The sequence below is a fragment of the Mus caroli genome, unplaced genomic scaffold (assembly GCF_900094665.2).
Source record: "Mus caroli unplaced genomic scaffold, CAROLI_EIJ_v1.1 scaffold_16773_1, whole genome shotgun sequence".
NCBI classification, from domain to species: domain Eukaryota; kingdom Metazoa; phylum Chordata; class Mammalia; order Rodentia; family Muridae; genus Mus; species Mus caroli.
In genome coordinates this window covers 4847-16057 of record NW_018391042.1, presented here as the reverse complement: position 1 = coordinate 16057, position 11211 = coordinate 4847, and the positions used below count along the sequence as shown (strand labels likewise).

The 11211-nt window shown below is 46.6% G+C and overlaps 1 protein-coding gene across 2 annotated transcripts; it reads left to right on the top strand.

The window, feature by feature from the left end:
* Window positions 1–609: 609 nt before the first annotated feature.
* Window positions 610–9677, top strand: LOC110288964 (pregnancy-specific glycoprotein 22-like). Of its 2 annotated transcripts, XM_021155188.1 has the most exons (5): window positions 610–734; window positions 1828–2178; window positions 4363–4722; window positions 6042–6401; window positions 9329–9677. In XM_021155188.1, the coding sequence occupies exons 1-5, from the start codon at window positions 671–673 to the stop codon at window positions 9655–9657; spliced, it is 1464 nt and encodes a 487-aa protein (XP_021010847.1). In that variant the 5' UTR covers window positions 610–670; the 3' UTR covers window positions 9658–9677. The 2 variants fall into 2 exon arrangements, with proteins under 2 accessions (XP_021010847.1, XP_021010848.1); XM_021155189.1 differs by lacking the exons at window positions 1828–2178; window positions 9329–9677 and having other exon boundaries at window positions 671–734; window positions 6042–6409.
* The last annotated feature ends 1534 nt before the right edge of the window (window positions 9678–11211 follow it).

Here is an 11211-nt window from a genome sequence, read left to right as displayed (position 1 = left end):
CTGTCCATAGGTGAGGAGCCCACAGTCCTTTCCAGGACACACAGGTCACTTCTTCCCCAATACAAAGAACATGAAATTCCCCACACAGCTGCTCTCAGTACTCTGTCTCAAGTCAGGAACTTGACTGGTGACATTAATGATAAATGGCTTATCTTCATTTCCAGTCATCACAGAGCTGGTCCCTTCCAACCATCACAGACATCTGTGTCTCCTTCCTGCTGCAAAAGCTCACCTTCCCAGAGCTCTGATAACACAAGACAGACTAGGACCTCAGCTGGGTTTGTGTGTCACAGGGACACGTAGGAAAGATGGAGGCTCCCTCTTTGATGCTGACAGACTCATGTCCAGGAGTAAGCAGTTGTCAGCCCTTGGATGAGTCGTTGTTCTCTGAGGGCATGTCGATGCTTATCAGCCTTGTTGCTCAAGGTCTTGTTGGAGGAGAATCATAAAGAGAGAAAATGTGAGAAAGATGCGGTGCAGCACTGAGAGTGGAAGTGGCTGAGCAGTTCTATGGACACAGACCCCACCACACACAGCCAATAGGATTCTGGGAAGTGCTCCTGCCTGAGAGAACACTCATCTCAGAAGGAAGAAGGACAGGAGAGGCCAGGTGCCTTGCAGGAGCTGAAGGTCTTTTCCTCAGAGAAAGGCCAGTATAGTGAGAAGAGATATGGAGGTGTCATCTGAACTTTTCAGCAACGGGTGTACCTCCTGGCAGAGGGTTCTCCTCACAGGTAAGTGTTCCAACTATCTGATTGTGTGTGGGAAGGGAAACTCAGAAGCCCAAAGTCCTCTGAATTGAAGCTGTCTAGAGAAGACTTGGGTTTCTGTTTGTAGTCATGGTGCAGAAGGTGCAGTGAGGGACAGAGACTCAACAGCAGGAAACTCTGAGCAGACAGGAACTGAGGAGGGAAAGAAAAGCCTCAGCTGTCCCTGTTCAAAATCAGTCACAGTGGCCACCATGGTCAGAAGACTGATGTTCCTAACCATGACAGGGTGACTCTCCAAAGATGGCTCAGTGTGTGGAAACATTACAGTCTGAATTCATCCTCAGCTCTCACAGGGTAGATGGAGGTCCAGGGTGCTGCAGGGTCTTTTCTGTACACAGAGGTGCATGTCATGTACCCACAATGTGCACACCGAGACATTTGACTTCCCAAACTGGTGCATCAAATACACAATTATTAAACCACCCTTAAATATAATGATTGCCATTTATTGTAAACTTGGGAACTATGTAGATAAATCTATGGAGATATCCTTTTGTTCTTTACTTTTTTCCTTCCTTCTTTCCTTCTTTCATTCCTTGTTCCTTTCTCTTTTTCTTCCTTGCTTCCTTCCTTCTCTCCTTCCTTCTTTCTTTCCTTCATTCATTCTTTCATTCTTTCCTGTTTCCTTTGTCCCCCTCCCCCTCCTTTTCAACCCCATTGTTCTCTGAGATCTTTTCACGAACTGACATTTCCAAAAAGATAGTTCCAATCATTGTACTCACAAAGGCCTTAACTTGTTGATGGGAATTCAGAGTATACAGAGGAAAAAGTCACTGGTTTAATGGAACAGAAACTATTCAGAATATGAGGACTGCATGGAGGAGGAGGTCAGAGAGCCACTTCTCCTGACACCAGACACTCTTTATGTGAAGAATGACGTAATGTGAGGACACCTGAGAAGAGGATTCCTCAGAGAGGACATGATACCATCTGAAGCTCTGAGGTCATGGAGGTTATGTTGCTCATCTTCATTATGGTCATTCCCCTAGACATAGGCATAAGCTGAGGGATGCTGACACCTGCTCATTATTGGTTGCTTTTCTCTGTTCCCTTCTAGCCTCCCTCTTAACCTGCTGTCTCCTGCCCACCACTGCCAGAGTCACCATTGAATCCTTACCACCCCAAGTGGTTGAAGGAGAAAATGTTCTTCTACGTGTTGACAATATGCCAGAGAACCTTCTAATGTTTGGCTGGTTCAGAGGAATGACATATTCGAGGCATGCAATTGCACTGTACCATATTTCAGCGGGGAAGAGGCTGACATACAGTGACAGAGAGACATTATATATCAACGGGACCCTGTGGATCCAAAATGTCACACAGGAGGACACAGGGTATTACACTTTTCAAACCATAAGTAAACAACGAGAAATGGTATCAAATACCTCCCTGTACTTGCACGTGTACTGTAAGTAATTCTTTGTGAAATCTGGGTTGGGTCTTCTTACTACGCACACAGAAGTATCAGGTCTGAACTGTCTCTCCTTTCCCTTTGTATTGTGTCTCTATGTTGGGGCTTGAACATTTAGTGCAGGACACACATGGTGGAAAATAACGTCAATTGTGCAGAATTCCTCATTTGATTTCACCTCAGAGAAACCTGGATGCAGGATGGGCAAGTCAGCCAAGGACATCAGCCTCTGTCTAGATCTTGGGGTCCTTCATAGGGAACCATCCTTGAGAAAGTCTTGAGGGAAGAAAGAAGGGCCTGTGGAAGTCATGGGCATCTTACACAGCTGAGTACCAGAAAGCCCTGGCTCCACACCTCTGTTCCACCCTCACCTCCTGTGGGCCCTGAGAAGCTTTGTGCTTGGTTGGATCTTGACTTTCTGTCTGCAGTAAAGAGTGCTTGTTGTAGACAATGTCTTGCTCCATGTGGAAGAAAACCGTGTACTGCCATGAGATCCAGAATTAGTCCATGTCTCCTGGTCATCTTAGTGTCCCAGAGGGAGACCACATCAGGGCAGATTCCCAGGCCATTATCCCATTTTCCTGTTAGGCTTATGAGACTTCTAGGAAAGTTGTTTTCCCATCAGAAAGGGAGAAAGGACACAGATACTACTGACAAGTTCTTATCTTTTGAGGCCAGCACATTCTCACCTATAAGCAAATAGAACAGGCTGCACTGATGTGGACAGTTCTCCAGACATGAGCTGCAGTTCCCACAGTGAAGAGCAGGCACAGCCTGGGAACACTCAGGGAATACTCATAAACCTATATGCCTGAATCAGGACCTCAACTTTTATCTATCTCTCTATCAACTTTTCACCTACCCTTGCTTTTATCTCTTCTTTGTATACCTGGAGGTCTCTGGCAGAGCTTTCTCAGACCTGCCAGGGGATGATATTCACATTCCAGACATGCATTTACTCTGGGAATGAAAGGGTGTCCCATGGGAATCATCTTGAGGTAGTTTCAAGGCATCTTAGCAAGGCCTGGGAGCACAGGGAACACATGAGACACAGCTCAGCAGGCATAAGAAGTGTGAGCACCTTCTTGAAACCCTGCATGGGATGATGGAGCCCAGAACAATCCTTCTGGGACCCAGGTCACCTCCTCCCACACACTCAGGCCAAGGCTCCTAACACATCTGGTCCTGGGTCTTTCTACTCCCTCAGAATCCAGAATCCTAATTTTGCCTGCAGTGGAATGGATCTGTCCCCTTCCCCACTCACCATGCAGCTGGTCCCTTAGGATCCCTCACACATATCTGTCATCTTCCTCCTGAGAGGAAATTTCATTTTGAGAAGATAGGGCAGACTGGTTTTCCAGCAGTGTTTCTGTGTCACACAGAGAGTGCAGAGGCTACCTCTTTGTTGCTGACTGACCCAGGTTGAGAACACAACAGAGGGCTACCCTGGGTGATCTAATGTTGTCTCAGGGCCCAGAGATGCTCAGAAGGTTGTTTGTCACTGTGTACTTTGGGGGGCTTAAACAGAAAGAGCCAAGAGGAGAGTGTAGGTGGGTAGTCCTGAGAGTGTACAGGGCAGAGAAATCAGAGCTACCTACAGCCCATGGGGCTCTGTAAGATTCTTATGTCTAGGAGGAGGCTGAGAGTAGAGGAGGTATTTGGGAGCTGGGCTGGATAGATGTGATACAGAGTGAGGACACATAGGGCCACAGAGTTCAGGGAGGCCCCCTCTCTATTCTCTGCAAAGGTTGTGCCACCTGTCAGGCCCTCCTGATCATGGGTGAGAAGTCCACAGTTTACAGAGTGTGAGAGGAGAGGTGAACAGGTGTTGGGGGGGCATTAAAGGAACAGAAACACAACAAAAGCTTTAGAGAGTGAAGACAGGATGCTGGGGAAGGGGTCAGGAGACAGCACTTCAACACCATCTATACTGAGTATGAGCAGGGATCTGAAGAAAGTGAGGTGGGGCCATGTTGACTCCAAAGTGGTAAGCACCCTAGAGTGGATGTGACAACCCAGGCTCATGGAGCACGTGGAGGTAATGCCCTGACCTCCACCAAGTAGGGCAGGGAGACACCCACCCACCTCGGTTGAGCAACTTAAACAGCTGCTCAGGACACAGGGTGCCATCCTAGCAAAATACAAAAGTCCAAATATTGATGGATCTCTCTTTCCTTCTAGCCTCTCTTTTCATCTGTGGGCGTCCTACTACCCTTGTACGTCCCACTATTGAATTAGTGCCGGCCAGCGTTGCTGCAGGGGGAAGCATTCTTCTCCTTGTTCACAATATTCCAAAGTATCTTCAATCACTTTTCTGGTACAAAGGGCTGATTGTATTTAACAAGGTTGAGATTGCTCGATACAGAGCAGCCAAGAATTCAAGTGAGCCAGGTCCAGCTCACAGTGGTAGAGAGATAGTGTACAACAATGGATCCCTGCTGCTCCAGAATGTCACCTGGAAAGACACAGGATTCTATACCCTACGAACTCTGAATCGACATCGGAAAATGGAATTAGCACACATTTACCTTCAGGTGGACAGTAAGTGATTCTCTGTGATTGTTCAGTGCTGGGAGGGTCTTCTACCAAGAGCACTGTCACTGGTGGCATGTGACTACCTCCCCTCTGCACTTTTATCCCCACGTTGGGGTTTGACCACTGTATGCAGGTCACACATGTAGAGTGAAATGCCCATGGGTCAGACTCTGCTTTCTGATACCCCCTTGTATCTCAGAGGACCTAAGATGCCAAACTGCTCTGTCTGTTGAGGCTCTTGCAATGAACATGAAGAAAGTGTGGAGTCCATATAGAATGGTGAGCACTGGGAAGCTGTGGCCCCGGTTGTCTGTCCCAGGCTTGACTAAAAATATCCTGGGTTCCAATTTATCAGGACTTGACACTTACTCCTGCTCTGAGCAGACAGTGAACAATAGTTTTTGGCTGTCTGTCAAACCAGTATATTTATGAGTACTTAACAGCAGAGTTTCATTAAAAAAAAAAAAAAAAGAAAGAAAAGAAAAGAAAACGAATAAAAAAACCCAAGAGAAAAGTATCAAACCAACTTAGGGTTTTTTGTAGGAAGAATGGAGGGGTGCTGTTTCTTGCCTGTCTCCTCACACCTTGCTCATCCTGGTCTTATAGCACATGGGACCATGAGCCCATAGGTGGAAATGCTCACAGTGGACTGGTCCCTCCCGTGTCAATCACCAGTAAAAAGATGTGCTATAGACCTGCCCAGTAATCATTCTGATGTTTGTATTTTCAGTTAAGGCTCCCTGCTTTAAATGACTGTGGCTTGTGTCAAGTTGACTCAAAGCCTGGCAGCATAATCCTGGGCCTGCTAAGAAGAGCAGCCTGCTCCAAGCCCTCACCCAGCCATAGTCCTGGAAGCTGCAGACAGAGCAGGAAGAACATGTAGAAAGTGAGGTCAGAAGCTGAGTGCAGGTACAAAGGAAATGAGAAAAGTCAGGAAGTGAGTATCCAGGGTGTGTAGAGACCAAGGTCAGAGGGAGGCATTATCTCAGAGCACAGTATGCATGAGTGTGTGCAGTGTCTGACCGAGGGCAGTGAGGGGAAGCCATGGAGACACTGAGGAGAGAGCTCCATGCAGAGGAAATGACAGATTCAATGGCACTGAGGAAATGGAGGCCATGTTGCTGACTTACACCAGGCAGGATAGACACACCCACAGGCCTGTCTAGGCTGTCATACCTTGCTCATCCTGGTCTTATAGCATATGGGACATGAGCCCAGATGTGGAAATTCTCACACTGAAGCCTCCATCTTCTCAGAATGCAGGTCAGCATCTTTCCACCGAGCACAATGATCCCATGTGATGGTTTTTCTCCTTTCCCTTGCAGCCTCCCTTTCCTCGTGCTGTGACACTCTCGACTCTGCCCAACTCAGCATTGTTCCAGTTCCACCGCATGCTGTGGAAGGGGGAAGTGTTCTTCTCCAGGTCCATAATCTGCCAGAAGATCTGCAATCCTTTTCCTGGTACAAAGGTGTGCTTAGCACTAAGGACTTTAAAATTGCAGAATATAGCATAGTGACGAAGTCCATCATCAACGGCCGTGCACACAGCAGAAGAGAGACAGGGTACACCAATGGATCCCTGCTGCTCCAGGATGTCACTGAGAAAGACTCTGGCTTGTACACACTAGTAACAATAGACAGCAATATGAGAGTCGTAACAGCACACATCCAAGTCAACATCCACAGTAAGTGACTCTTTATGGCTTCCAACTGCTGGGTGTGGCTTATTGTACCTAATAAGTTGACTCTAAGGAGTTGGTTGTGCCTGCTATCTCCTCCACTGCATTTTTCATCACATTGGCATTTGGGCACTTGCTCCAGGGCACACATGGGCTGTACCAACACCATTAGGTCAGAACCTGTCACCTTTCTTTTCATGCAGAGTTACCTATCATGTGCTGGAAAAACTCAGCCCAAGAATGTGAGACTCAGCATTGACCACTGGGACTCTCACCATGCCCATATCCCTGATATAGACACCCTCTGTGAAGGTAGGATAAGCTCTAGCTGAGGAAGCTGTGGAGTCCCCACACAGAGCACTATGAGGCCAGGATGGAAATCTCTGTGATACTTGGAAATATTTTTGTTTTTGCTTGGCTTTGGATTCCTGTTGGAGCTGACATGGTACAAGGCTGCCATAGCTTGTGTCACCATCCAGTGCACTGTCAGGAGATGCAGTTATGATAGTTACCCTGGCCATCTTTCACAGAGACTCACCCAGGAATGCATTTCTTGAGAGGACAATCTGGGTTCCCAGGCCATTAACTAGCTGTTTGGATGGCCTTATGAGACTTCGCAAGAAGGCCAGTGTCTCCATGTTGATGAACAAAGAACTCAGGTCCTTTTGGCAAGTGTATGTCTTATGATGTCCACCTTCTGGAATTCTTTCCTGCAGGCAAACATTTCAGAGTTGCCATCTTAAGAGCATCCAGAATGAGGTGAAATTCCGTTGTTGCTCCCTAGATGGCAAAGTAACTCAGCCCAAGACTTCAGAGTCTGCCCCATCTCTTTAGGCCCTTGCCCTACTCAGAATGGCAGGAAACTAGAAAATATAATTCCAGAATGCACTTATGGTGTAGCATGTCTCCATCCCTGACCCTACAGACCTCGAGTTCTCTTGGGCAGTCTTTCAGACCTACTAAGCACATTACTCTTTCAGAGCATAGTGTGTTAACAGGTTCCCAGTTCTCCCTGGTATATCCCATAGGGAATCACCTCAACAGAGAACAGCTGCCTCCCAGGAAGGAAATGGGCCGACCCTAGGTGACTCTCTGTCAGCACAGGATGCTGAGAGTCCCCCTGATTCTCTCCCTAGGTTTATGGGGCCACTGTCCTCTCTAGGGTCTTGGTGACCTCCTGCAACATGAGTCTCATGATGATGCACCCTGACTGGTGATCAGTGAGCACGGGCTAGACATCAGTCAGCAGGTCCCCTTCCAGTCCTTACAGGCACCTCTGTCACTTTCCTGCAGGGAGTAGATTCCACAGCATTGAGAAGAAAGCAGAGCTTAAGATCCTGTGTTATAAAGGGCACATTGGGAAAACACAGCAAAGGTAGTCTTGTGGGAAGCTGTTGCTGTCCCAGGGTGCAGAGATGATTATCAGTCTTGTGCTTGCCATCATTCATGGTATCAGTCAACATCACCCTGGGAAGCCCTCCAGCCTGGGTGTAGGCTGAGCTCAGAGGGAGGAAGACTGCAGAGCTTGTGGGCAGTGCTGGAGCAAATGATGTTCTCCTCAGAGGGAGGGTAGAGCAGGCAGATGTAATCCTGGTGGCCCACTATGTACTTTCCTGCAATGCTTGCTGCCCCTGTGTGGTAATATGGGCTGGAGTTTTAACCAGTGTCAGTAGCTCCAAATATTAGAATTTCATTAATTCTGAAATATGCAAGAAATTTGAACATCTGCCTATCTACCCACAGACATATGAGACTGTGTAGGTACTGGATATTCTGGAAATATCAAATTAGATTTTTTTCTAACAAGTTATTAGGCATAATGAGCTGGAAGACAGAACAGGAAGGCTATCTCAAAGTGAAGTCAGAGGGCTGGCTGGACCAAAATGGAGGTTGGGAGGTAAAAATACCTGGGGTCACTAGAAGAAAAAGTAAGAGATAGCTTGCCGGCAACCCACATTTTCCGAAGGAGAGCAGGCTTGTGAGGACAGTGAGGGTGGAGACACATGAGGATAGCTTTCCCCACAGAGGAAGCAACATACAGTTAGGCCCACAAAGGGGATGGAGCTTGTTTGCTCAATCCTTCTGACTTTTGCAGATACTCCCACCCACCTCCACTGAGTGATTGATCTAAGCTTCTCTTGTCACAGGACCCTGTCTTTTCACCAAAGACAGATTTCAATATTGATGGATTTGTCTCTTTCCCTTCTATCTTCCCTTTCAGTTTGTATTCCCCCTCCCTCCATGGTCCAGATCACTACTCAGTCAGAAAGAGGAGCATCAGGAAGCCAAGGATCCATACCCAATTATAGTTGTCCCCAGAGAATTTCATCTCAGGGCTAGCATTGGACTTCCTGTTAGAGCTGATAGGGAACAAGGCTTGGCTGAGTGTCCAAGTCATACAGGGTGTAGGATCAGCTGTTTACCACCATGACAGGTGCAGTCATATAGGTCACCTGTGCACCTCCTTACCCTGAGGTTCAATGGAAAGGTGCCAGGACAGAAGTCAAATGTTCTGATGGACTTAGGAAATTCACTGGAAAATAATGTCCCCAAGGGTAGGGACAGAGATGACAGTTCTTCAGGCACCACCTTATCCTCAGGAATCCAGCCTACAGTAAGTAGAACAGATGCTGTTGATGTGAGCAGCTCCCCACTCCCAGTTCAGAACGTTGCTCATACATAATTTTAACTCATAAGCAGTGCAATGATCATGCACAGTGGCCCTAGTACAGGGAAACTGAGGCACATCAACCTCAGTGACTGAATCAGGGTCACACAGCACATGGTTCGCAAATACAAAGCACAAGATATGAGTGTAGTCACAGCTCCAATTTCTCCTCCCTGCATGCTTTATCAGGTGTGAGCTATAGAAGGGCAGGTTGATCTTTCTGAAAGATGAATGTCATTTGGTCCTCACCTCTGTTTCTTTGCAGAGCTTGTGACACAGCCTGCCATGAGAGTCACAGATAGCACAGTTCAAGTACAGAGCTCAGTTGTCTTCACTTGCTTCTCAGACAACACTGGGATCTCCATCCGTTGGCTCTTCAACAATCAGAGTCTGCAGCTCACAGAGAGGATGACACTGTCCCCATCAAAATGCCAACTAAGGATACATACTGTGAGGAAGGAAGATGCTGGAGAATATCAGTGTGAGGCCTTCAACCCAGTCAGCTCAAAGACCAGTCTCCCAGTCAGCCTGACTGTGATGAATGAGTGCCCCCTCCTCTCATGCTATATGAGGGTAGGGGAGTTTCTGTATTGAGATGCCCATACCTACCCCCACACACCAAATACATATTTCCATTTATTGTCATGGTCAATTGACCATCTCTCCCATCCCTCTCCACACCTGATCCTGAACCTCTCCATTTTCTCCCACATCCCTTCTCCTACATAGTTACCTACCTCCATCTGTTTCCTACTACCATTTTTCTCCCTTCTATGTGAGATTCAAGTATCCTCTCTTGGGCCTTCTAAATTGTTTATCTTCTTTGGATCTGTGTAGTGTAGAGTGTGTATCTTGTATTTTATGGCTAATGTCCACTTATAAGAGAGTACATACCATGCATTCAATTTTGGTACTGGGTTACTTCACTAAGGATGATATTCTCAAGTTCCATTCAACTGCCTTCAAATTAATGATGTCTTTGTTTTTAATAGTTGCAATATATTCCATGGTCCCACATTGTCTGTGTTCATTCTTTCAAGCTGCTGGTACCCTCCACACACTGCTCTGCTCACTATTGGTAGACAATGCAGCCCAAGGGGAAAATCTTCCATTTGTTCTTAATGGACAGACTTTCAAGCCTTTGCTGAAATAATGGAGGGAACTCACCTTAGTTAGTGTTTTACTGCTGTGAAGAGACACCATGACTATTGCAAGTCTTTTTTTTTTTTTTCAAAATTCATTGGATATTTTCTTCATTTACATTTCAAATGTTATCCTGAAGGTCCCCTGTAGCCTCTTCCCTATCCTGCTCCCCTACACATCCAGTCCCACTTCTTGGCCCTGGCATTATCCTGTTCAGGGGCATATAAAGTTTGCAAGTCCAAGGGGCTTCTCTTCCCATTGATGGCCGACTAGGTTATCTTATGCTACATATGCAGGTAGAGACATAAGCTCTGAGGGTACTGGTTAGTTTATGTTGTTCCAACTATAAGTTTGCCGACCCCTTCAGTTCCTTGGGTACTTTCTCTAGCTCCTCCATTGGGAGCACTGTGTTCCATCCCATAGATGACTATGAGCATCCACTTGTGTATTTGCCAGGCACTGGCATGGCCTTACAACAGAGAGCTATATCAGGGTCCTGTCATCAAAGTCTTTCTGGCACATGCAATAGTGTCTTGGTTTGGTGGTTGTATATGGGATGGATCCCCAGGTGGGGCAGTCTCTGGATGGTCTTTCCTTCTGTCTTAGCTCTGAACATTGCCTCTGTAACTCCTTCCATGGGTATTTTGTTTCTCCATTCTAAGAAGGAATGAAGTATCCACATTTTGGTCTTCCTTCTTCTTGAGTTTCATGTGTTTTGCAAATGGTATCTTGGATATTCTAAGTTTCTGAAATAATAACCACTTATCAGTGAGTTACATACCATGTGTGTTCTTTTCTGGTTGGGTTACCTCACTTAGGATAAAATCCTCCAGATGCATCCATTTACCAGTTGGAACATCTTCTGGGCATATGACCAGGAGAGGAATTGCTGGATCTTCCAGTAGTACTATGTCTAATTTTCTGAGGAACCGCCAGACTGATTTCCAGAGTGGTTGTACCAGCTTGCAATCCCACCAACAATGGAAGATTTTCCCCCTTTCTCCA